General features: G+C 46.0%; 1 protein-coding gene across 1 annotated transcript; it reads left to right on the top strand.

Annotated features, from left to right (window-relative positions):
* The first annotated feature begins 38 nt into the window (after positions 1 to 38).
* On the top strand, positions 39 to 25,159 carry Slc39a6 (solute carrier family 39 member 6). The gene is made up of 10 exons (XM_059246159.1): positions 39 to 518; positions 2,347 to 3,168; positions 4,567 to 4,750; positions 6,174 to 6,343; positions 7,782 to 8,000; positions 14,560 to 14,665; positions 18,735 to 19,112; positions 20,559 to 20,639; positions 22,511 to 22,701; positions 23,963 to 25,159. The coding sequence occupies exons 2-10, from the start codon at positions 2,356 to 2,358 to the stop codon at positions 24,113 to 24,115; spliced, it is 2,295 nt and encodes a 764-aa protein (XP_059102142.1). The 5' UTR covers positions 39 to 518; positions 2,347 to 2,355; the 3' UTR covers positions 24,116 to 25,159.
* The last annotated feature ends 1,731 nt before the right edge of the window (positions 25,160 to 26,890 follow it).

The raw sequence follows: 26,890 nt of genomic DNA, 5'->3' as shown, positions 1-26,890 counted from the left end.
TCTACCCCGTAGCCTCTGCTCGCCTCGCGCATCTCTCCGACCGCTGCTCCGCACGCGAGCCAGGCCCGACCGCTGGACGCGGGTCGCTCCCGAAGGAGCTGGCGGTCAGGGGCGGTTCCATCCGGCTCGGCTGCCCACAGCGGCCCCGGCTGGGTCGCGGTCCTGGCGGTGGAGCGGGAGGGCGCGAGCAAAGGACCCTCGCCCGCCCCTCCATCGCGGCGAGCCCGTGGCGTCTGAGAACACGCGGAAAAGCGGATCGGTCTTTGCAGACCGGGGCTCTGGAGCTGCACTGCGCGTGCGCCACGCTGGTAGCAGCGGGAGGCGGCGGTAATTACCGATTGTCCTGCTTGGAGGAGGCGCGGCAACCTGGGACCGAGGGGTGGACTGGCTCGTGATTCCGCCGATGCTCCGCGCCCTGTAAAGGTTTCTCGGAGACCGGAGCCGGGCTGGTTCCCAGCCCCCTCGGACCGCCCTCGGGGAACCTGCGCGCGGGACCCGGCGGCGGGACTTCGGGAGAGGTGAGTTCTGCACGACTGCCCCGGGGCGGCAGGAAGGAGCCCCGCAGGCCCGGATCCGCAGAGAAGGGGTGCAGGGGCCAAGCAGGGCAACGGAGAAGGGATGTTGCGAGGGCCCCGCCTGGAGCCCCCGCTTGCCCTGGATAGCTTCCCCTCCCAACCTGGGGACGTCCCCATGTGGGCTTGGGAACCCAAAACTAGGGACTTTCTACGATGATTTAACTTTTCACCCACATTCAAAGAAGCTACTAATGTGTTTCATTACAGGAGCCCTCACAAGCAAGCTTTGTGCGCTTTTCCGTTTTCTCCACTGCCCCTTTTTTCAAGGCCTCTTCTTGTGGCTTGCTTGTGTTTTCCACACAGGCAGACTTGGCCTATAAGGAGATCTGGGAACCTGCCTGCGGCCCTCAGCATCTTCCTCTGGCTCAAGGCCAGATCTGCCCCACCCATCTAGTGACTCGCCTCTCCCCCGGGAATGATTTCTTCTTGAGTCTTTTTTGCCTATCACGTGAATTCTCAAAATGTGAGGTCCCAGCCGGGCGGTGGTGGCGCACGCCTTTAATCCCAGCACTTGGGAGGCAGAGCCAGGTGGATCTCTGTGAGTTCGAGGCCAGTCTGGGCTACCAAGTGAGTTCCAGGAAAGGCGCAAAGCTACACAGAGAAACCCTGTCTTGAAAAACCAAAAAAAAAAAAAAATGTGAGGTCCCGAAGATTGTTTGCAGGAATCTGGTCCTAGCTGGTTGTGTGTGCCTCCATTTACCTGGGTGCCTAGTATGATAATCAGCACTTGGGCAACAGGGGAGTTTAACAAGCACTTCCACTGTGTAAGTCGTCCTTGCAAATAGATATTACCGGCTTTTCAGATGAGGTCATGAACGTGAGAACCTGCCAAGAAACTGCCTGGAAAATGGTAGTCTGTTGCTCCTGTATGGTTGAACATCCCTCAGTGTTTTTTTGCTAGGGACATGGTTTAACATCCATCCAAAGATCTGACTATACTATACTGCCTCTGCTTAAACGAATTCTGCTTTTCAAGCTCCACTTGAAAAGGAGTGAGGACTCCCCTTTCAGGCATAGGCCTTGAGTTCCAGACATGTGATAAAACGTTCTCTAGCTAATGTGTAGCAAGTGAAGAACAATGTAGTGTGTTTTCATGAAGCTTAATTGACTTTACTCAAAGAACTGTTATTATGCAGTCATTCAGAAGACTTGGGAAATCTCGAAGCACTGATGGGAAATCGGGTCTGATTCATTGCTGAGTGGAGGTGAGGAGCGCTCTTGTGTATGCTCCAATCTGAAGATGGCTAGAAAATAGCTTGATTCACACAACAACAAAAACTTGATAAAATTATGTGGGGAATAAAGGACATCATGGATGTGTGTCCAAGGAAAATGAAACCATTTTTTTAAAAATTCCAAGTGTCAGTTGCAACTGTTTCTTCTTTTTCTGACTGTTTTCTTTAACTGTTTATGAAATGGTGGTGATGGTAGGTGTGCTGAGGTTTGGTTTTGAGCTGTAGTTCTCAGCTTCGTGAGCAGCTGACTGGTGTGTGTGAGCACATGGATCTTTTCCTCCGGCTGTTGCTTCTGCAGGACTGATTATTGTCTCTCTGTTCATGACTGTGCTGCATTTGCTTCAGGTGTTGTAGCATGCAGGGGGAGACCCCAGGCTCCTAGTTCTGTGTCTCCACAGTACCTCATACTACCCTGGTCAGAACAAACAGTGCTGTGTGAATGGTGACAGTGTAAATTAGGCATCAGTTTTCAGCATGAAGTTTCTGAAATTGTTTTAGAAGTGTGGTAAAGAGGTTTTCCCCCTTATCTTTTCTAGGAAGGTGCAATGGCCAGAAATTTATTTGTAATCAGGATCCTGACCTTTGCCCTTTGGGTCACGAATCCCCTTCATGAACTGCAAGCAACAGCTGCTTTCTCTCAGACCACTGAGAAAATTAATTCAAATTGGGAATCTGGCATTAATATGGACTTGGCGGTTACCATGCAGCGACATCATCTGCAACAGCTTTTCTACCGATATGGAGAGAATGATTCCTTGTCAGTGGAAGGGTTCAGAAAATTGCTTCAGAACATAGGCATAGATAAGATTAAAAGAATCCACATACACCATGACCATGATCATCACGCTGACCATGAGCACCACGCTGACCATGATCATCACCCTGACCATGAACATCACCCTGACCATGATCATCACCCTGACCATGAACATCACTCTGACCACGAGCGCCATTCCCACCGCAGCCATGCTGCTGGTAAAAACAATCGGAAAGCCTTTTGCCCAGATCATGACTCTGATAGTTCAGGTAAAAGTCCTAGAACCAGCCAAGGGAAAGGCTCTCGCCCACCAGAGCACGGGAATGGTAGGAGGAACGTCAAGGAGAATGTCATCACAAGTGAGGCGACCTCAGCTGTGTACAACACTGTCGCTGAAGGAACTCAGTTTCTAGAGACCATAGAGACTCCAAAATCTGGGAAACGCCCCAAAGATGTAAACCCGTCTACCCCACCCAGCATCACAGAGAAGAGCCGAGTGGGTCGACTGAGCCGTCTAGCCAGTAGAAAAACCAACGAGTCTGTGAGTGAACCCAGAAAGAGCTTTATGTATTCCCGAAACACGAATGACAATATTCAGGAGGTAAGATAAATGCTGTGCAGTATTTAATGCACCTGTTTGTCCCCTCCAGGGGTTGATGTGAAATAAAATAAAACAGTTGTTACAAAAGGGACTTTTCTTCCTTCTCAGCAAGGCTTTGGCTCACAGTGTGCAGACTGGCATAAACATCCTTGAGGACTAGCTGTCCAGAATAGTCCTGCCTGCTGAGTTTTTCTGATACAGTTTATTATAACTATAAAAAGATGCCAAGGTTAATTGTGGAGAAAGGTTAAGGATAAATAATGTTAATATATAGACAATGGGGGAGCTGCAGGAGTGGGACTTAGAATCCATGTTTTAGGGAAAAGCAGAGTTAAGGTGCTGAGAACACAAGAGCACCCGTGTGTCTCTTCTTGGCAGAAAGATCCAACAGTGGCTTGTGGAGTGATTGAAGGTAGAGCAAGTTGGACCAAGAATGTCAGGTAGTAAAATTCCCAGATTATGTGGCTTTTCTAAAATAAACTTTCCAGCGCTACATAATTTACTTTGGCTAATGAATATCAGGCCAAAAAAAAAAGCATTAGTTGTTAGTCTTTAATGATCAACTGTAGGTACTTCATTCAAGTCAGTATATGACTATGAAGTTTGGAGTAATCATAGGAATGGCCACAGCCATGGCAACACTGAAGTTGTTCTGAGTAGTGTTGGTTAAGAATTGGGAGAGTCTGAAATATCTTTGTAGAAGATGAGAAACAGATACTATAACCAGATGAGCTTTTGGTTTGGGGGGGGGGGGTGTTAAATTGCACAGAGCAGTTTCTCTTCAAACTAAGCTTGTCATCCAATTAAACTGTTGAACGCATCTGCCTGCTGGGACAGGTTTGTTTTATTAACCAGCATTGCCCTCTGCAGGAGTCATCTGTATAATTTAAAAATTCCTCATTGCAGAGAATCATGTTGCCAGGCACATAGACAAAGCTGAGCTGAGTTTTTGCAAGTAGTATCATAGCAGGAAGAGCAACATGTCTTGGGCTTGTTTGGGCCAAGTCGGAGGGCATTAGTCCCCAAACCTATTTCTCAATCTCTAATGAATCCCATTTCGAAATTAAAGCTCGTTTCCTTAATAGCTTTAAACAATGAGTTAACAGGCTTGTGAATCTCCACTTATCCCCAAGCTCTTCCACGGGAGGTTTTCTCCCTTGGTGACTTGTGATGTGGTCAGGGGAGAATGGCATACCATCATTGTGACATAGTATCTTCTTCAGGCTACTAGAGGCAGATTCCAAAGTGCTGAAGGCAAAGCCGACTTTAACTCTAACTCGCATTAATTTTGCCAACAAAGTAGCTTCAGTAGAGCTTAAGGGTAATGAGTCAGACTACATTTTGGAGTCTCCTAGTGGGAACTTCTCTCTGTGATTGTTACTGGCTTGTGTCCTTCAGTGTTTCAATGCAACAAAGCTGCTGACATCCCATGGCATGAGCATCCAGGTCCTGCTGAATGCAACGGAATTTAACTATCTCTGCCCAGCCATCATCAATCAAATTGATGCTCGGTCTTGTCTGATTCATACAGCAAGTGAGAAGAAGGCGGAAATCCCTCAGAAGACCTACTCTTTACAAATAGGTAAATCTGCCATTGTTACATAAGAATAGTTTTTAGTAGATATACTTATGTGTACTTCCCTTTATATTTGAGATTATTTTTCATTGTAGCTCTAGATAAACATACTAGTTGTTCTGTGCCCTGAATGTTCTGAATATAAATTTTGAAAGTGCATTTGCCTCCTTCAAAAAGGCATGGGGGTAGGGGTGGCTCAGTGGTTAAGAGCACTGACTGCTCTTGCAGAGGACCTGGTTCAGTTCCTAGAGCCCACCTGGTGGCTCACAGCCATCTGTGACTCCAGTTCCAGGGGATCCAATGCCCTCTTCAGACCTCTGAGGGCTCCTGCATGCATGTGGTACACAGACATATATTCAAGCATACACAAATTCATAAAATAAATTAAATATGTTTTTAAGCAAATAAAGCCTTGTATGCTAGCAGCTGTAATCCTAGCATTGAGGAAGCCGAGGAAGGGGGATTGTGAGTTCAAAGCCACCATGGTCTACATAGAGACTGTCTCAAAGTAAGGAAGGGCTAAGAGAACGGGAAGGAAGATACTGTAATGAGGAAGAAATACATGCTTTGATAACTGAGGAAGTCTGCCTCCCTCTCTTGTTTCATAGCTCAGCTGTTCTAGGAATGAAAGCCCCACTTGGGTCCCAAGTAAGGTAGAGTTCATCCTTGTAACTTTTTCTCTTCCTATAATCCCCATTTAAAGATTTTTTCCACTAAAAGCAAGCATGGTAGCATACACTTTTAATCCCAGCACTCTGGAAGCAGAGGCAGGTGAATCTCTATAGGTTCCAGGCCAGCCAGGGCCATATAGTGAGATCCTGTCTCGAAACAATTTTTTTTCCACGAGGTTTGCCTTCCTAATCTTGAAGTCTCTTTATTTGTGTATGAGGTTCTCCATCTAGGCCTGCAGCAGGATTACTGTGAGGGTACCATGAATGCAGCAGGATTGCTGAAGGTACCCTGAACACAGCAGGATTACTGTGAGGGTACCCTGAATGCAGCAAGATTGCTGAGTGTACCCTGAATGCAGCAGGATTACTGTGAGGGTGCCCTAAATGCAGCAGGATTACTGTGAGGGTGCCCTGAATGCAGCAGGATTGCTGTGAGGGTGCCCTGAATGCAGCAGGATTGTTGAGGGTACCCTGAATGCAGCAGGATTGCTGTGAGGGTACCCTGAATGCAGCAGGATTACTGTCAGGGTACCCTGAATGCAGCAGGATTACTGTCAGGGTGCCCTGAATGCAGCAGGATTGCTGTGAGGGTGCCCTGAATGAAGCAGGATTGCTGTGAGGGTGCCCTGAACGCAGCAGGATTGCTGAGGGTGCCCTGAATGCAGCTGCTTTGTGCTAAGCTGCTGTTTAACGCCCTGGTCGGAAACATCTCAGTTTGCAGATGACATGGCTTCCCTCTGCTCTGTTTGGTTTGACAGCCTGGCTTGGAGGCTTCATAGCCATTTCCATCATCAGCTTCCTGTCCCTGCTGGGGGTCATCTTGGTGCCACTCATGAACCGGGTGTTTTTCAAGTTCCTGCTGAGCTTCCTCGTGGCGCTAGCCGTCGGGACTCTGAGTGGAGATGCTCTGTTACATCTTCTCCCACATGTAAGTTCTGCGAGACGTCCATCCCCTGCTGTGTTTTATCCTTACACATCGAAAGCACAAGCGTTGAGGTTGCACTTGGACTCTTGGTGTTGGTATTTCTCAGAGGTTAGAATTTTTGTTCGGAAAAGTTGATTTTTAAAGTATATTTGATAACTTATACACAAGGTTCCATGGGACTTTTGTTGTTTTGTTTCTGTCTGTTAGAGACTCTACCGAATCGGACTAAGGTTTTTGAACTCACTAATTAAAGGAGAGAAATCCTGCTCAGATCTGAAGCACTGTGACAGCTGCCCCAGTGGGAGCTGCTTGCTTCCTGTTGTTGCCACAGATTTAAAGTGTGTGCCTGTTCGCGTGGCCACGAAACTTAGGTTTCCTTCAAGGTTAAATTTGTGTGTTTAGAGATTCATTCTTCGTGACCTGAATGAATTTTTCTTTTTTCTTTTTTTGTTTTTTGTTTGTTTGTTTGTTTGGTTGGTTTTTTCCACACAGGGTTTATCTGTGTGTAGCCCTGGCTGTCCTGGAACTCTATCTGTAGACCAGGCTGGCCTCGAACTCAGAGATCCTCCTGCCTCTGCCTCCTGAGTGCTAGGATTGAAGGCATGTGCCACCACTACCTGGCATGAATTTTTTAACATACAGGCCTTTTTATTAAGTATTTGGGATAAGTCACAAACAGGAAATATTTGGAGGTCACTGTTTTCATTTATCTCAGAGTTAAGGATGTGGCTTGATGGTAAATAAAGCCCTGGCTTCAATACACAGCACTGAAAAAAGAAAAGTTGACACGTGGAAAGGGGAAGTTCCTCCTTCCTAGAACACTGGCAATCTCATGTTGGACTCAAAATGAAAACTACTCTGAGGGGCTGTCTCTCTGACTACCAAATGTCAGGTGTCTCAGCATTCCACCTACGGGAAGTAGTCTATGCATAGCGGGGACCCCATGGCCTTTGCTAGGATGCTGCACACCTGGTTGGTTTCCTGTCAGAACCAGCATCAGCTCATTACTGCTACACTCTGCCCAGGTTCTCAGACACCTGCAGGGCCCATCCCTATGCACTGACGAGTCTTCTTCCAAGGCTGATCTGATGAGCCTGGTAGGAGCCTCTAAGTGGTACCTGTAAGTAGTAGACACTGTGTGATATGAAGTCTTTGTTAAATTGTGGCCATGGTAACAGGTCAGACATTGAGAATTACTTCTGAGTTATGATGGTCACTGTGGGGTGTATCTGCCAAATAGACCCACTCTGTTAGTTGCCCAGAAAGTAGCATTCATGAAGCTCTAGGTAGCTAGCTGCCCATTAATCTCTTTATTTTTTTTTTTAATGTCTCCTCAACTCCAAAGTATTCCATTAATTTCTTAGTTCTGAATGGCCTCGTATTTGGCAGTTTTTCTGACGTGAAATGACAACTTAAAAACTGTGTATTATTTCACTTTTAGTCTCATGCAAGTCACCACCACAGTCACAGCCATGAAGAACCAGCGATGGAAATGAAAAGAGGCCCACTGTTCAGTCACCTGTCGGCTCAGAACCTAGAAGAAAGCACCTACTTTGATTCCACGTGGAAAGGTCTGACAGCACTAGGGGGCCTATATTTCATGTTTCTTGTAGAACACGTACTCACGTTGATCAAGCAATTTAAAGATAAGAAAAAAAAGGTAAGGCTCCAGTCACCAAGGACCATATGTGCACCAGACACTTGCTTAGAGTGGCACTCTGCTGTCCTTAGGATAGCCTGCCCAGAATCTGTAATCTTTGTGAGAGGCATTCAATACCTTTAAGGTGCTTTTTGCCCCAGAGGTATTCATGTAGAAGTCTGCGTCTCGATAACCCTGGAGGAGTAGCTGGCCTGCCCGCCCGCCTTCTGTGCACGTGTGTTAGAATAGAGACAGAGGTTAACATCAGTGTCTTCCTCAGTCACTCTCCGCCTTATTATTTGGGACAAGTCTCTGCCGAGCCTGGAGCTTGCCAACTTGGCTAGGAAGCCCTGGGCATCCTCACGTCTCTATCTCCCCAGCACTAGGATCACAGGCATACATCATCACACGTAGTTTTCGGGTTCTGGATATCTACACTCAGGTCCTCATGGTTGCACAACCATCAGTTGACTGACTGAGCGCTCTCCTAGCCCCAACCCTGAGTTTCCAATCTTCTTTATTCCTTGTATCTCTTGGGGATACGAAGAGAAAGCTGAAGGCCTGTGTATGTATGTGACTGAACCCAAAGCAGAGGCCTGGTATTAGAGACCACAGTGTTCTCTAAGACCACATGTCATCAGTATGTATTGGTGCCGTGATTAAATAGTCATTGGTTTTAAGTTAATTGCACTGTAGCTGTGGTTCTGTTGTGTTTCAAAAGATCCATCACTTACAAGTGTTTCCTTTGCAAATTGGACCATAAAACATTCTGAAGCCAAGTAGAGGCTCCTTGTTTCTGATCACACCTTCAGTCATAAGGTGGTCTGCCTCTAATCTGACGTGATCAGACAGCTCAGGCAGAAGAACTCTTGAAATACTGAGTACGAGCGTGGCGTTCACTAGTCCCAGCACTCCTGAGCCTGCCTCAGCTGCATGTGAGTTGGAGACCAGATAGGCTACTGAAACCTGTCTCAAAAATTTTTTTAGTTAAAAACAAGACAAGTGAGCTGGGCGTTGGTGGCGCACGCCTTTAATCCCAGCACTCGGGAGGGAGAGCCAGGCGGATCTCTGTGAGTTCGAGGCCAGCCTGGGCTACCAAGTGAGTCCCAGTCCCAGGAAAGACGCAAAGCTACACAGAGAAACCCTGTCTCGAAAAACCAAAAAAAAAAAGAACAAGACAAGTGCTCATCAATTGATTCAGGACTTTCTTTTTAAGGGTGGATCGTGGTGAGTCTAATGTCTTTATCTATACCTATGCTATAGCTCATCTACAACTTCCAGCTTTGGTTTCTCTAAAATTGAACAAGAGGTTATATACTTGTAGAGCTATCCTGAATGTAGATGTTAGATTTTTAAAGTATTACATTTTAAACCATGGACACCTTACATAAATTAGCCTTTTTTTTTTTTTTTTTAACATCAGAACCTGCCTTTGAATCTGAAATGCATTCAGCTTCTGTGTTCGCAGAAGTAACTATCCTCACTGTCATTTCGGAGTTTGAGCAACATGTAATTACGTTGTGCAATTATACAACCAGCAGAGCTGGCATAGAAAAGTCTGAAAATGAAGCGTAGCTGGCCCTGAGTGAGCATCAGGCTCACTGTGGGAAACAACGAACGCTGTGTGAACTGCTGCCGACTCCATCCTGTGAGTGTTTACCCTTAGGGATTTTACACTCCAAACTTTGCTGTGGTAAGCGGGGCAGGGTGACACACACCTGTAACCCCCGTGCTCGACCTGGAGGAAGGAGCATCCAGAGTTTAATGCCAGCCTGAACTACATAAATGAATTCATGACAGTCTGGACCATATAGTGACACACGTGTTTTTAAAAATAGAGTTTTCAGGTGGCGGTGGCAGCGGCACAAGCCTTTAATCCCAGCACTCGGGAGTCAGGCAGGCAGATCTCCGTGAGTTCAAAGCCAGCCTGGTCTACAGAGCTAGTTCAAGGACAGCCAGTGCTGGTGCACAAAGAAACTCTGTCTCAAAAAACAAAAATGAACAACAAAAAAAATCATCTATTACAAATATGAACCTTCTGTTCAGTGGACCCAAGTTTTAAAGGAACAGTTTAATCAAAATAACTTCCTCAAGAGCTGGACATGATGTCACATGCCTGTAACCCAGCACCTGGAAGGTGGAGGCGAGAGGATTAAGATCTCAGGGTCATCCTCATCTACATAGCAAGTTTGAAGCCAGCCTGGGTTATATGAGACCTTGTCTCAAAAGACAACACAAATGAAAGAATAGCTTCTTCATTCTTTTCCTTTTTGAAATCTTAAAAGATTTTATTATTTTGTATGTGTGAATATTTTGCCTGCATGTATGTATGTGTACCATATGTGTTCTTGGTGCCTGTGGAAATCAGAAGAAGGCATCAGATTCCCTGGGACTGGAGTTACAGGTGGTTGTGAGCACCATGTGGGTGTTGGGAATTAAACTCAGGTTCTCTAAAAGGGTAACATGCTTTTAACCACCAAGCCAAGGCTCCCGCTCAGCCACTTCATTTTAATGTCCTAAGTCATGTCCGAAGGCTGTTTCCATTGCTACACTTAGACTGCTTGAAAGATATGTCCTATTTCTTTATATCCTTTGGAATTCTTAGCTTTAAAAGTATAATCATGGAGCTAGAGAGCACATTAAGAGTATATACTGTCTTAGGGAGTGTGGTGGTATTGTGTTCCCCAAAATATTATGTACCTTAATAAACTTATCTGGGGTCAGAGAACAGAAAAGCCACAAGATACTTAGGCTAGAAAATGTTAGCACATGCCTTTAATCCTAGCATTCCAGAGACAGACATCCCTCTGGATCTCTGTGAGTTCAAGGCCACATTGGAAACAGCCAGGCATGGTGACTCATGCCTTTAATCCCAGAAAGCAGCCTTTAATCCCAGGGAGTGGTGGTAGAAAGCAGAAAGGTTTATAAGGCGTGAGGACCAGAAACTACAAGCATTTTGGCCTTGTTAAGCATTTTGGCTGGTTAAGCATTCAGGCTTCTAGCAGCAGTTCAGCTGAGAGCCATTGGGATGAGGACACAGAAGCTTCCAGTCTGAGGAAACAGGACCAGCTGGGGATCCGGCGAGGTGAGATAGCTGTGGCTTGTTCTGATTCTCTGACCTTCCAGCGTTCACCCCAATAACTGGCCTCGGGTTTGATTTTATTAATAAGAGCTTTTAAGATTCATGCTACAAGGGAGGATCCAAGTTTGTTTTCGAGTATCCATGTAACTCCAGCTCCAGGGAATCTGATGCCCTCTTCTGGCCTGTACAGGCACCTGCACTCACATGCACATACCCACACACAGCCACACACATACACATAATTAGAAATTGTAAAAGTAAAAATAATTTAAAATTTGTTCATTTTTCACTTAGGGGATACTTGGGATTTGACTTGTGAGGTTTCAGTTAATTTTTACTGTGTTTTTTGTTTTGTTTTGTTTCATTTATTTATTTATATATTTTGAGACAGGATTTCTCTGTGTAGCCCTTGGCTGTCTGTTTCCTCTATAGACCAGGTTGGCCTTGAACTCACTGAGATCTGCCTGCCTCTGTTTCCCAAGTGCTGGGATTAAAGGTAATTACCTTCATGTGAGGAAGGGCATGTACGTGCATGCCGTGACACGCGTGTAGACAGGAGGATGACCTGCCTTACACCACATGGGTCCCAGGGATAGAGCTCAAGCCTGACAGCAAGTGTCTTTATCCACTGCTAGCTCACCAGCCCTGGTGTTCAGTTTTTACTTCAATTTTATACCTAACTGCCCTTTATCCTGGCGCTCTATAACAAGATTCTAAAGGATGGACTATTACGTCAGATACAGCGGTTTGTTTCCCAGCTCTGACAGGCCACTAGTGAACTGTGAATCATGTGTTGTGCCAGTATCTCTAAGGGCAGCAGCAGTGTGATCTTGCTGCTGCTCAGGCTCACCGCAGGGAAGCTGGGTTATCTCTATTTTAAGACATCCAGTAGAACGTAATCATGAAGATCCAGGTTGCCTGTGTCCTGTGCACTTCTCTCTGCCCACTTTGAGTCTGGCACGGAGTAGATGATGACGAATGCTTATGAAACAGCAGGAGGTACTCCAGATAGCCTTCACCTGTTTTGCAAACATTACCTGTTCTTCTCCCATCGTAGAAAACATTGGGTTTGTTTGGGGTTTGGTTTGGTTTGGTTTGGTGTTTTTGGTTTTGTTTTGTTTTGTTTTTTGAGACAGGGTTTCTCTGTGTTGTTTGGTGCCTGTCCTAGATCTCGCTCTGTAGCTCAGGCTGGCTCTGCCTCCCAAGTGCTGGGATTAAAGGAGTGCGCCACCACTGCCCAGCGGGTTTATTTTTTTAAAGATCATTCAGGTCTTGGTGTTACTTAATTTCTTTTTTCCATCATAAAGATAAATAAAATAAAATGTACTTCACCATATGACGAGTGTCGGAAGCAAGAGGGTGTTTTCCCTAGGGAGTCCAAACTCTGCCCCCAGAGCATCTGTGTGGCAGGTGTGGTCGGTTACATGGCATCCGTGTCAGTGGGAAATCTGCATTCCAGTTAGACTTTCTGCTTATGCTCACTCTGTAGCGTTAGACCTCTACAGCAGTTTGACCAACCTCACAAATCCTTCCAACCAGTGAGTGCTGCAGCTCTCACTGGGAGCCAGAGAATCATTATGATAACCCTCCGGCTCTGGCTCTGTCCAGATCAAGCTTTATTCTGTATGTCCACAGTCTCTGGCTCTGTGCAGATCAAGCTTTATTCAGTATGTCCACAGTCTTTCTATTTCCCCCAACCATTTTGCTGTCTGTCATTCCTGTCCAGGCCTAAGTTGTCTCCCCCTCTACCCAGCCTGCCCTCACAGTTCCCCCCACCTACTCTGTTTACACAGCAGGGGTACTCTACACCTCTGCTCAGAGTCCCATTGCTCTGTAGACAAAGGCCACTCCCAGCATGCTCTGCGTAACTTGGCCTCCTGCAGTTGCTGCAGCTGGAACTCTAACCCACCCACCTTCTAGAGAGTCCTCTCAGGCTGTCATGTATTTCTTTTAGTTCCGGGAAAGATCTTTGCTGTTTGGGGCCCCTCCCTCACGCTTAAAAACTACCTAGACTAGTGCCTCCCCATCCTGCCCTCCAAAGTCCTGCTCACCCTTACATTTTGGTTGAACTGCTGCATTTTTGAAGAGCCCATCCTGAAACTTCTTCAGGTCTTGTTAGACACTGATGGCATCCATGGTTTTGTTTTATCAAATGTATCAATGATTATAAGCAAAGAATTGCATAGTCCTCTTCTGTCTTAAAGCTCCTGTCTTCTGGGGAACAGCTGCAGGTCATTAGTGACTAGGAGTCTCTTGCTCATTTAAATGTAATACAAATAATAAATATTTGTGTAACAGTTTCTATAATTAAAAATACTATCTTCCACATAAGTAGATAATGCACAGGCTTGATTGTTTAATGAGACCTCTGCAACATAAACATTGCTCCGACTCACACAGGGAGCCTAGCACAGGAGTGGTTGCAAAGCTCAGTAATAGCCAGCTCCTGTGGCCCATACCCAATCCCAGCACTCAGAGAGGGTGTTGTAGGCAGAGTGCTATACGTCCAAGCCCAGCCTTAGCTCAGACGGAAAACCTATCCCAAAGAAAAGAAAAAGAAAAAAATTCTGATGGAATAGCTCAGAGGTAATGCTTGCCTGGCATGCATGAGGACCTGGGTTCAATCCCCATTACCACACAAAATGTATAAGAAAGGATAAAGGGTTTTTTTTTAAAAGCTCACTGATAATTTCAAGGCTAAGTAGTAAATACTTAAAAGAAAACACTAGGACAAGATAGATGGCCCAGTGGTTCAAAGCACTTGTTGCTCTTGCAGAAGACTGGATTTGGGTCTCAGAACCCACATCAGGCAGCTCACAGCCACCTGTAGCTTCAATCCCCTCACCTGGCTTCTCTTTGCACATGCACACAGACACATAAATGAAAACTAAATCTTTTTTTTTAATGTTAATGGTGTTTTACTAAGGAAAAGTACTTTAGTCTTCATAGCAAAAACATATGGAAAATGTAGGTTTCGGTGTCAAAGAAGTGGCCCAGAGGTAACCAAGCCTGGAGGAAATGGCTGTAACTGGCTCTAAATGTATAACCCAGTTAGAGTTCGTTGGTTTAATGTATGGATGAATCACCCCAGGATTCTGCATCATCAGTCCTCAAGTGCTCCAGCTGACCGACCGCATGAGCCCATGCTACAGTAGCTGGTGCAGGCCACACAGGGAGATGAACTGTGGCTTTTCTCTTGACTCAGCGTCCTGTGCCTTTTTGACAGCTGTTATAGCCAGAAGTCCACGGAGGTGCTAAAACACATCCAAGGCCCTGTCTGGGATGGCTTGTGTTTCATTGAGGTGTGCCAGCCCTGTCGCCTTCCCGGTGTCTTTTGCTTGTCTGGTTTTTGATTGGTTGTGCTGCTTGGGGTTGTTCCGGGGTCCCACCTCTGTTCGGCAAGTGCTGTAGCACTGAGCCATGGCCCCAACTGTACTGAAAGCTGTCCACATAAGCAAATCAACTATTTCAAAATGTTGCTCTTCCTGGCTGTTTCAGAATCAAAAGAAACCTGAAAATGATGAGGATGTGGAGATTAAGAAGCAGCTGTCCAAATATGAATCCCAGCTTTCCACAAATGAGGAGAAGGTGGATGCAGGTGAACGTAAGTCTTCCAAGACTCAGACCAGGTGGCACTGGGACACAAGACAGCTGGGACCATTTGGAAGAGATGGGGCTGTGACCTTTTTGTTTGTTTCCTAAAGTATCTCCTGATTTTTAAAAATGATCTCGAGAATGCTCAGATGAGGATCTGCACTGCATGCTGGGAGCCACCTGAGAGGCAGGATTCAAATGTCTAAGAGGCTTACTCTAACAGGCAATTTTCTGCAGGCTTGGGATCCACAGGGTGGCTGGTGTAGGAAATGAGCATGGTGTGCTGTAGAGAGAGCACTGTAAACTTCCTGTAGAAGTGAGGAGAGTGGAGGGGAAGGGAGGGGAGGGCACAGGCAGCAGAGGACCCCCCCCCCCCCCCCAGGTATGGCACAGGGTGGGAGTGCTCTTCTGGGCTCTAAACAGGATAATTTCCTGAGGACAACTCAGTTGATGTGAGACTAACAGAAATCCTGTTTATTTGCTGTGAGATACAGAACTGAGTTCGTGTGAGCAGGTGGCGGCTGTGTCCAAATGTGGGTCAGGGTGTTGAAGGCCTTCCTCCACGCCTCTCATGAGTCATGGAACTGCCACAGAGTAATCACTGCTGGGGGGGTTCGTGTGTGAATGTCTGCTTCTGAATTCTTTCCCTGGGGAAATAGAAACAAAGCCTGTTCTTCCCCACCCACCCAAGATGCTGCCAGTGACAAACCCAAGTATGGTTTCACCAGAGCCTAACTTGGGCAATCATGAGCTTATTTGGCTTTATGAGCTTATAGGAACATGGGTGGCCTCAAAACAGCCATAGCACCCAAAAATCTCACCCAGTATGGATGACATTTTCCCACAGCTGCATAGATGGAGTCTCCCTTAAGTTAGCTTTCTACCCTCCATATACTCTACCCCTTCCAGAGATCGTAAGGCTATATGCAGTTAGGGCAGAGTAACATACAGCTGGCTGGAATCTCAGGCAAGAGGCCAACAGCACCCTCCAATGCCTCCTACTGTGAGGGGCCATCCGTTGTTAACTGCTCAGTCTTGGGGGTTGTTGTTTCAAGCCTCAGTGTTCCCCCAGCTCTGCATCCGGGAACTTGGTGTGAACACATTGACACATTGCTGGCCCCCTCTCACTTCCTTCTGAAGGGAGAACTGAACTGAAATGAGGTCATCTGAGACCATGGTGAGTGCTTCTTAGCATCACGTTGTGTTCCAGTGAATTCCTAATGGGGCATGAGTCTTTGAGAAGGGAAGTACAGACCTACAAATGAACTTCCTCTTAGCCGATGAAAGAGACTTGTGTGTCTTTGCTTTCCACTCATTTAGAGTCAAGTTTTAAGTGTAGTTTAGGGATTTTCACAAACGCATACTTGTATTACAGAGTCAACTAACTTCTAGAAGGCAGATGTTTTCTAATGTTTCCCTGTATCCTCATAAGGCCTGCCAGAACATCTGGAAAAGCTGGGCCTATATTCCCAGCATTTAGGAGCTTGAAACAGGAGGAATAGGAGCGTGAGGCCAGCCTGGGCTACATAGCAGAACTCTAAAACAACCAACCAACCAACCCAGAATTCTTAAGGCAGGATAGCTCAACAGATAGCTCCTGACTAAGGAAAGAAGAGACTGCTGCTGGGGGTAAGCTTCGCAGTTCACGCTGCATTTTCTAGCATGCTGGTTCTCTCTAACGAGCAACTAAAACACATTGATTCTTCTTTCCATAACTGGTCCTTCTTCAGGGTTCTGGATGAACTTCAGTGACATTTGTAACTATAGGACAGAAAGGAGGTCAGGGATGCTCCCCCAAACTGATAACAGTTTATAGGACAAAGAGCAGCCTTACTGTTACAGTTTCCTTTTCTTTGTCCAAGCAGATAATCAGTGTGGACTGTGGGCAAGAGCCCCCAAGCCCAGCCAGTCAATGATTCTTGGTGTTGATGATGATAAAGTAATTAAGGTTATTTCCTTGTTGTTTTCCTTGAATTTTGTCACCTAATAAAAAGGAAGTCTTGATAGGTCTATACTTTCTTTTGTTTGTTGTTGTTTTTGGTTTTTTTAAGACAAGGTTTCTCTGTATAACAGTCCTGGCTGGCCTTGAACTCACAGAAATCCGCCTACCTCCCGAGTGCTGGGATTAAAGGTATGCATTGCCGCTGCCCAGCGGCATATGATTTTTTTAATGAGAAGAAAAACCCATCTTTTCGCATACAAGGAAGTAGAATATATTAAGGGGTAGTCAGAAGGGCAGTTATGGAAGACTAATATTTGAAGCCTTTACTCAGGGGTGAGGATGTAGCTCTGTTGGTAGTTCTTGCCTAGCATGCTTGAAGCCCTAGGTTCCAGTCACAGCACCACATAAAACCAGGCTTTGAGCATGTGGCAGTGCACGCCTTGAATCCCAGCACTCAGGAGGTGGATCTCTGTGATTCCAGGCCAGCCTGGTCAACAAAGAAAGTTCCAGGACAGCCAGGGCTACCCACCGAGAAACCCTGTCTCAAAAAGCAAACAAAAAACAGGTTTTATGCAAGCCTATAATCCACTTGAGAGGTGATGACAGGCATCGGGAGTTCAAGGTCATCCTCAGCTACATAACAATTCACGGGTAGCCTGGGCTATATGGAGCCTTGTCTCAAAAAACAAAGTCAAAAAATAGGCTCTGAGCCTAGCTGTTGGTGGAACTGGACCCGTCTCTTCCCAAGCATGGGCCATTCTCGCTATGAATGTTCTACTCTAGACAGTTGGGAAGGGGGTCTTCCTTCTGCCAGGAGCTGTGCCTGCCCCGTGGCTTTCCTGGGACTGAAGATTTTAGTATTCCCAGCTTTAAAATCATATGAGAGCTGCAAGAGGGAGTTTAAAACTACGTTAGTGGAGGTGGGGGAGGGGGGCCTAGAGCTATGGCTCAGTGGTTAAGAGCATCAACTGTTCTTCCAGAGGACCTGGGTTTAACCTCCAGCCACCCACATGGCAGCTCACAACTGTCTGTAACTCCAATTCCAGGGAACCCAAAACCCATGGCAAAACAGTAATGCACGTTTTAAAAAAAAAAAAATGGAATGGAAAAATGTGTTCACCGTACACATCCCTTTCTCTTGACCCAGAGGACTGTCGAAGTCACTGTCACAGCCCAGAGGAAGCCACGTAGGCACTGCAGATAATTTTAGAAGCTGGAACTTAGGTGTCCTGATGAGATCCCCTCATCTCTCCCTTTGAGTTTCTGACAAGTCCTAACTCACTGACACAAAGGAAGAGCAGAACAGAGATACCTCAAGTAGACTGACTTCCAGATGGGCTGTGAGAAGTTTGATAGAGATGTTTTTATTTTTAAAATCAACATGAATTTACCATTTCAAAAATTTTCCTGTAATTTAAAATAAGTCATTAAGCCAGGAAGTGATAGCTCACACCTTTAATCCCAGAACTCTGGAGGCAGAGGCAGGTGGATCTCTGTAAGTTTGAGGCAAGCCTTGTCTGCAAAACAAATTCTAGGAAAGCTAGAGCTGTTTCACAGAGAAACCCGGTGTGTGTGTGTGTGTGTGGGGGGGGTGTTATTAAACTAACTGGAAAAAAAAAAGGAGAGAAACTAAGAGGAAATGGGGCCAGTGAGGTGAATGGCTTAGCTGACGAGGGTGCTGTATGTCAGTCTGTGACCCACTCGATGTAAGGCAAGACAGCTCCAGATAACTGTCTTCTGACCTCTACATACATGCCATGGCCATGAGCCAACCCCCGTGCATGCTAAAATAAATAAATAAATGTAATTAAAAATTACACTTAAAAATAATTCCTTTTATTTTATGAGATAGGTTCTCACTCTCACAGTGTTGCCTGAGCTAATCCTGAAGCTCTGAGTTCCAGGAACCCTCCCTCCGCCTCTTTAGTGCTAGGACTATGCACTTGAAACTCCGTCTTAAAACGTGACAGATTTCCCTTTGAAGAACTCCTTAGAGCCCGTTGGTATTCCTCATCAACGGTGCTGTGCTGCCTTATCCTGCAGGGCTGAGAGCTACTGACCCTGAGATGAACAGTCATCAGCGGAACATCCACAAAGCCTTTCGTTTGGTCTCAGTGTTCTTTGTGTTTATCCCTAGGGCCTGAAAGCTATCTACAAGCAGACTCCCAAGAGCCCTCCCCTTTTGATTCCCAGCAGCCAACGATGTTGGAAGAGGAAGAGGTTATGATAGCCCACGCACACCCGCAGGAAGTCTACAACGAATACGTGCCCAGGGGCTGCAAGAACAAGTGCCATTCACACTTCCATGACACACTGGGCCAGTCAGATGACCTCATTCACCACCATCACGACTACCATCATATTCTGCACCACCACCACCACCAGAACCACCACCCCCACAGCCACAGCCAGCGCTACTCTCGAGAGGAGCTGAAGGATGCTGGCATTGCCACGTTGGCCTGGATGGTGATCATGGGCGATGGGCTGCACAATTTCAGTGACGGCCTTGCGATTGGTATGCTGCTGCCTAGCTGGTCCGTGCTGGTTAGCCTGGAAATAGCACATTAAGTTGTTCGTTCAAGTTTAACCAAAAAATATATATATATTAGTTAGGTGAGGATGTTGACTTCCAAAATTATCAAAATACTTTTTGTCCACTTTGTGACAATGAAGTACTTAGTGAATGTGGGTTACAAATAAATCTGGGATCTGTGCCTCACCTATTGCCTAAATTGTACTTACCAATAGTTGTTCTTAGGCTGGGGTCTAGCTCAGTGGCTGGGCAGTTATACAGTGTGCCTGAGCCCCGGATTCCAGCCCTTGCGTCACAAACACAAAAAGTTGTTCTTATCCATGAGGTCTTCAGATCATGGTTGAAACATGAATGAAGGGTGTATGAGGCATCCCGTGTATATCCATGTCCCCTCTGAGGTCGGATCTTTTCTGTGATGAAGGAATTTACATGGACCTGGTAACCCCGGTTACTCATCTCTAGCCAAAGGAAAAGACAAAGTTAAATCCTTGTGCCATAATTGAGAGTTCCAGGCACAAAATGTGAAAGTACTAGGTAGGAATTAGGCAGCAGAAGCTGGTAGAGGAGGGAGTGCCGCATTTGAGTAAGGCCTTGGCGCTCCTGCGCACAGTCTGCTTAGGCTGACACAGGAGGAATGTCCCGGTGCACAGCTGTAGGCAATTGGTCAGCAGAGGGAATTAGCCTTTTAAATGGGAGGGGCTCTGTCTTGAGTCCCCTTGTGGAATGGTTAAAGGATGCATGTGCATGTCTGATGACATGAATTCCTGAGGCCAGTGAGATGCTTCTGTACTTCTGACTGCGGAGGGCGCTCCTCTAACCTAGTTAATATTCTCAGATGGTGTTTTATATGATAGCAGTCCCTTCTCCGGTTTGTAGATAGCGGCCTGTTGCTAGGCAGGTGACCCTTCCCTTCCCTGTCACGTACGCCTGTGCTTCCCAGTGAGATGTGCTCTGAGACCTTTTAGAAAGAAGACAGGCCATTGAGATGACACAGGAGGTTCAAGCACCAGCCACCAAACCTGCTACCTGAGTTCCAGCCCTCGTATCCAGTGAGGAAAGGAGAATCCCAACTCCCACAAGTGGTCCTCAGACCTCACAAGTGCCGTAGTCGCACACAAGCAAAATAAATACATATTTATGTATTGACAAGGGTCTTTCTATGTAGCTCTGGCTGACTTGGAGGTCCCTATATAGATCAGACTGGCCTCGAACTCACAGACGCCCTCCTTCCTCCAAGTACTATAATTAAAGATATGTGTCACCATACCCAGCTTGTAACTTTTTTTCTTTAGTAAGAATATAGAGGTTGAGCTGGGAAGATGGTGTTTATGTACAGTCAAAATTTAACTGTCATTGTTTCTTCATTATTTTTGTGTACTGAAAAGATTTCAGAAATTTCAGCCCAGCCTTTCTTGACTTTATGTACAGGTGCTGCTTTCACTGAGGGCCTGTCCAGCGGACTAAGCACCTCTGTTGCTGTGTTCTGTCATGAACTGCCTCATGAATTGGGTAAGAGAAGCGTGTGAACTGCCTTTGCTGTGAGAATGAACCGTGCTGCTCTGCGTGGCTGGGCTAAGGAGTACTCTAGAAGGCTTCTTCGTAACCCGAGGCCCTCCCATTGTCTGCTCGTCCACTGCCCTTCTTTCTCACTGGACACAAATCTGTTTCCAGCCAGAATTCCTACCCTACAAGTACATAATGCCTGTGTGGGTTTGTCCGGCAGTACCTGGGCCCCGTCTGTAGTCTTCTTTCTTTACCAAGTCTCTCTGTGCTGGCACACTGGAGACATGAGTGGCTGTGGTCCTACAGTAGAGTACGCACGACTGTCAGCCCAGCACTTGGGAGGTAAAGGCAGGAGGATCAGGAGTTCAAGGTCATCCTCAGCCACATAGTTCGAGACCAGCCTGGGTTACATGATACCCTGTCTCCCACCACCCCCCAAAAGAGAACTACAGCATATATAGTAACACTTCTTAAATTAAGTCAGGAAGTTAGGAAAGAGGGTCTAGCTTGTGTGGTAGGTAGCTCCATGGTAGAGCACTTGCCTAGAATGCATGACACCCTAGATTTAGTCCCGAATACCACCTAAAAAAAACAGGCTCTGGGTGGCTGATTCAGTGGGCAAGAGCACTTGCCATGCAAGCGTGAGGACCTGAGTTCAGCCCCCGGGTGTGTTCCTGTAGCCCAGTGCTTTGGGAGATGGAGACAGGAGGCTGGGGGCTTGCTGACGCCAGCCTAGCTCAAGGTTCAGTAAGAGACTGCCTCGAAGGGGTAAAGTGGGAAATGATAGAGGCAGGAAAGCTGACCCTCTCATCTGACCTTGAGTGTGTACACACACACACACACACACACACACACACACACACACACACACACGAGGATGTAATGTCTTAGGGCTGAAGGAAAGGAGTCAGTGAGCTGCACTTAGAGTTGTACTACAGTTTGAGACCTCTCCCTCCGTTGTTTGGATTCCAGCTCAAGTCCCGATGTTTCCTCTCATGGGCACGTGTTCATTCGCAAACACTCTGACCCTGTTTTCACTTTGCTTCCTTGGCATACCAGCCATTCAGCAGGCCTCCCGTCTACCTGGCACATGCTTGAGTAAGCCTGTGTCTCCTTTTTGTTCCCCATTCTCATCCTTCCTGCCCTGGGAGGTTTGTTAACCATTTCCATCTCCGTGGTTCAGTATCTCTTGGGTGTTGCCTTTATCAATTGCCGATCCTGTGAGTTCTACACCACCCTCCTCTCTATTGACAGTTGTGTGGTTGTCTGTCCTAGTGTTTTTGAGATTGGGTTCTCATGTAGCCTAGGCTAGCCTTAAGCTTACTTTGTAGCTCAGGATTACTGAACTGTTGCTCCTGCCTGCTCCTCCAGTGTCAGCCCCCTTAAAGACAGGACAAGAATACAGCAGTAAAGCCGGGCGGCGGTGGCGGCGGTGGTGCACACGCCTTTAATCCCAGAACGGGAGGGGGGTGGGGAGGCAGGTGGATCTCTGTGAGTTTGAGGCCAGCCTGGTCTACAGAGCAAGTTCCAGGACAGGCTCCAAAGCTACACAGAGAAACCCTGTCTCAAAAAAACACACACACACACAAACACACACACACACACACACACAAAAAAAAAAAAAAACAGTAGATTTGTGTGCTCATCATCACTGACATGGAAGAAGCTTTCAGAAAATGTTGAATAAAATATTTGTTTGGTTTATAAAACTTTTGCGTGACTACAGTCACTAACACTGCTCTAGCCCTGGATATTTTCTTTCTCTTTATTCCCCTGGAAAAAAAATCAAACTTTTTTTTTTAAATCTGAGAAATCTCTTAGATGTGTGTGAAAATGATCTTCAGTGACTTGGCCTTGGGTTTTGTTTTCTGTTACAGGCGACTTTGCTGTTTTGCTAAAGGCCGGCATGACCGTCAAGCAAGCTGTGCTCTATAATGCCCTGTCGGCCATGCTGGCGTACCTTGGAATGGCAACAGGGATATTCATTGGGCATTATGCAGAAAATGTGTCGATGTGGATATTTGCACTCACTGCCGGCTTGTTCATGTATGTCGCCCTGGTCGACATGGTAAGTCTCCAAGGAGTCAGGACGTTGACCGGGTAAAACAGGAAGTATTCGGTAAGAATTGTTGCAGGGTCTGGAGAGATAGCTCAGCTGCTTAGAGCACATACTGTTCTTCTAGAGGACTGGGGCTTGGTTCCCAGCACCCACAACCTACAAGTCAGCCCCATGTAGCTCCAGTTCCGGGGATCTGACCCCTTCTTCTGACCTCTGCAGGCAGTGTACAAGTACAAACCCACATATACGTGGATTAAAAATAAATCTTTTTTAAAAAAAATTCATTGCAGAAATGGTGTTAGATTCTAGTGATGAAAAGGGATTCTGGACCCCAAAGGATGCCAGTTAAGAGTGTAAATGCAGGCTGGAGAGATGGCTCGGAGGTTAAGAGCACTGACTGCCCTTCCAGAGGTCCTGAGTTCAATTCCCAGCAACCACATGATGGCTCACAACTATAATGAGATCTGGTGCCCTCTTCTGGCCTACAGGCAGAACACTATATACATAATAAATAGATCTTAAAAAAAAAAGAGTGTAAATGCCCTTTGAGTTCATTGTTTTTCATTGTTGATCACTTACACACCTTTCTCCTACCCAGGGTTTTCCAGGAAACATGTGAAAACTCACTCCTTGTCTTAACCTTTGTAGAGTAGAATTAGGCCCCAAATTGTCTATAGTAAACTCGCGGTAAACCCAGCCCAAGCCAATGTCGTCAATAGGCTGTGCTTAAAATTCCTTTGTCTCCAAGTCCACCTAGAAGAAGTCTTCCTGCTGAACTTGTGTTTTAAGTAGTGTGAGAGTTCCCCTCTCTGTGTTAGAAGTGAACCTTAAGCTGTTCGGTGGTGGCACAGGCCTTTAGTCCAGCATTTAGGAGGCAGAGGCAGGTGGATTCCTAAGTTCAAGGCCAGCCTGGTCTACAGAGTGAGTTCTAGGATAGCCAAGGCTACACAGAGAAACCCTGTCTTGGGGAAAAACAAACAAACAAACAATTCTAGAAATGACCCTTAGTACCTGAAGCAGGAAAGTCAACATCACCTTTCATTTAACAGTGGGGTGAATGTTTTCCTGCTCAGAATACCACAATAGTCCTTGTCCTAGTCAGCCGCTAGGACATGCTCAGGTCTGTGCCCAAGAGAGTCAGTGTGCATGTAATAGTCGAGTTCTAGGGAACTGACCCATACTGTATCCAGCCTGGTCGACACTGCCCTACAGAATCTTCTAGAATTCATCTGTACTTCCAGGAGCTGAGCTTTGCTTTTGCCTCTTTCAGGTGCCTGAAATGCTGCACAATGATGCTAGTGACCATGGATGCAGCCGTTGGGGGTACTTCTTCCTGCAGAATGCTGGGATACTCCTGGGTTTTGGGATTATGTTACTCATTTCCATATTTGAACATAAAATTGTATTTCGTATAAATTTCTAATTAGGTTCTAAACCCTAGAGTAGCTTGAAGAAGCATTGCTGTTTGTAGTTGGAGTAGATGATAGAAATATGTTCATATGCTGTGATACACAGCATTTAAAACTAGTGGATTTTGTGATTTTTGTATCAAATTTTGCCATTTGTTATGCTTAAAGTCAGTTACATTGGGTAACATAAAGGTACGTTTTAATATTTAAGTTATTCTGTTTGGGAATGTAAATTCTATGTGTGATCCACCAGTATTACCGGTTTACTGTATGTTTTGGCATGACATGTTCTGTATATTTTAGAGGAAGTGTCTTTAATACTCTTTCGTACACCTTTAACATTAGTTCCCTGCTGGAGTTAGGCCCCTGCGGACCTGCTAGTGGTGAGGATGGGTGGGCACAGAGCCACAGATGCCAGCAGTTTGGACTGAGTGCAGCCAAGAAATAGGAGGAAAGGAGAGCTGAAGGCCTGAGGAGGTGTCCGTTCCTTAGAAAAATCACAAAATTGATTTTAATGTAGAGAGGAAGATTTCTAGATGTGTTAGGGACATATTTAGTGTAGAGTGCATTCGTGAACATCTGTCAGATTGTTAATGTTCCTGTAAAAAACAGTGAGCACTTTTGATACACTTAATTTGGTTGTGTATTTGTTCATGTGATAGAGAAGTCTAAATATATTTAGTTAATCCAAGCAGTGTGTCAGTTGACAGAAACTAGGATTTTAAATCTGTATATGGAAATAGGCCAGATGAGTAACAAATGTATGTCACCAGAAGACTTGGTTTTCATCAAGGGATGTTACACTCAAAGTCACGTGATCAGGTGTTCTGGTTGTCTAGGTTCCCAAGTGGCAAGTATTAAAACCTTGATCCACATGAGGATGTTAAGACCCATTCTGAATATATTTTGACTTCTTGGATTCAGAAAGCACTTGCTCTCTTCCGGTGTTTTAAAATGTCATTGTGAGCAACCGTCCTTTTATGTATGGCACTGTAGATACATTAGGGCTGTCTTAGCACTGTCTAGATGTTTCTTAAGAAAATAAAGCATCAACTCAATGCCAGGCATCGTGTTCTCTTTCACCTGACCGTCTTACCCACTGTCAAGCGTGCGGCTGAGGAGTGCTGAGTCTGTTCAACCTGTCTTCGGAACTTGTTCATCTTGCAAAGTCAAAACTAAACCCATTAAAAACTTCCAGCCTGGCACAGTGGCACAGGCCAGTAATCTCAGCACTTGGGAGGCTGAGATCTCTAGGAATCCAAGGCTAGCCAGGACTACATAGTAAGACCTTGTCTCAAAACAAAACTTTTCCCCTTCTCCTACCCACCCCTCCTACTTCATTTCCTTCAAAAGTTGAGATGTCTGAGGACTAGAGAGATGGATCTGTGGGTAGGAGCCCTTACTGCACAGCAGGAGGAACTGAGTTCACAGCCCCAGCACCCATATAAAAAACTAGGCATGGCAGTGTACTGTCATGTACCCCCAACAGTGGAAGGGCCAGAGACAGCAAGATTACTGGAATTTGCTGGCCACTAGACTAGCCAAAACACAAGTTCTGTAAGAGTGACTCCTGTTTCAAGGGAATAATACAGCTTGTTGTACAACAGGACACCTGACGCTCTGGCTTCCACAAGCACATAGGTGTGTATACTCATACACATGTGCAGACACACCAAAAGTTAAAATGTCTAGCAGTTGTGAGTTGAACAGAAAATGCATACACTCATGTTTGAACACGTGGTCCCCAGCTGGTGGTGCTTTGGGGGAAGGTTGTGAACCGTAGGAGGTAAAGCCCTCCTGGAGGAAGTGGGATGCTCAAGGCGACCCTTGAGGCTTTGTATTCCGGCCCCACTTCCTGTTTGCTCACAGCCTCCTGAGCGCAGATGGAGTGTGACCACGTAGCCTCCAGCACCTGTCACCACACCTCTGCCTCCTTCCATGTCCCCTGCCCCACTCTGGAGCTAAGCCAAAGTAGCCCGTCCTCCAATGTAAGACATTGTTCTTTTATGTTATAATCTAGATTAAAATATGCTAGCCAGTTAATTCATTTACATATCACTTAATTCTATAATCTTACTCATTTCTGAACTCTTGACTTCAAAGGACATTTTAAAGAACAGTGATCCATAGTTTGATCCCAGCTTTCTTTAACTTTGGAGGGGAAAGTGTATAGGTACACCTGTGTGTGTGGTTATGCACCCATGTGTGTGCATATAGATGTGGGAGCCAGGAGGTCCACCCAGGGTGGCTTCCACAATCCCTCTCCATCTTATTTTTTTGAGACAGGTTCTCTAACTGAACCTGGAACTCTTAGACTCAGTGAGGCTAGCTGGCTGCTGAACTCCAGCGGTCTGCTTCTCTGCACTCCTAGCTCTAAGACTACAGGTGAGCATTGCTACATCCGGCTTCTTACATGATTGCTCATGCTTGTGTGGCATGTACTCTACCTACTGAGCCATCCCCCAGCCCCAGCTGTCCCTAACTTTAAAGCAAACAAACAGAACAATGCCTAAAGATGGAGGAGTGTTCCAAGTATTATTAGTTACGTTCTAAATAGAATCAGAAACAAGTGAGTAATACCCTGCCTCCTACTTAGGGCCTATTGGGAGACTTTGGAACCAACATTTCTTTTCCCTGATGCAAAGGGTTATATGCAGCAGAATTACTTGTTAGCCTGCGGGATGAGAAAAGCATCTTCCTCCCTGGCTAAATGACCCTCTGCTCCAGAAAGCGACAGACAGCTGTGCTGCTCCTACTACAGCTGTGCAAGTTGAGGAGGTCCTTGGACT

This window comes from Peromyscus eremicus, chromosome 19, assembly GCF_949786415.1.
Source record: "Peromyscus eremicus chromosome 19, PerEre_H2_v1, whole genome shotgun sequence".
Lineage (NCBI taxonomy): Eukaryota > Metazoa > Chordata > Mammalia > Rodentia > Cricetidae > Peromyscus > Peromyscus eremicus.
Note: the sequence above shows the minus strand (reverse complement) of the source record. Positions and strands in the feature narration are given on the sequence as shown.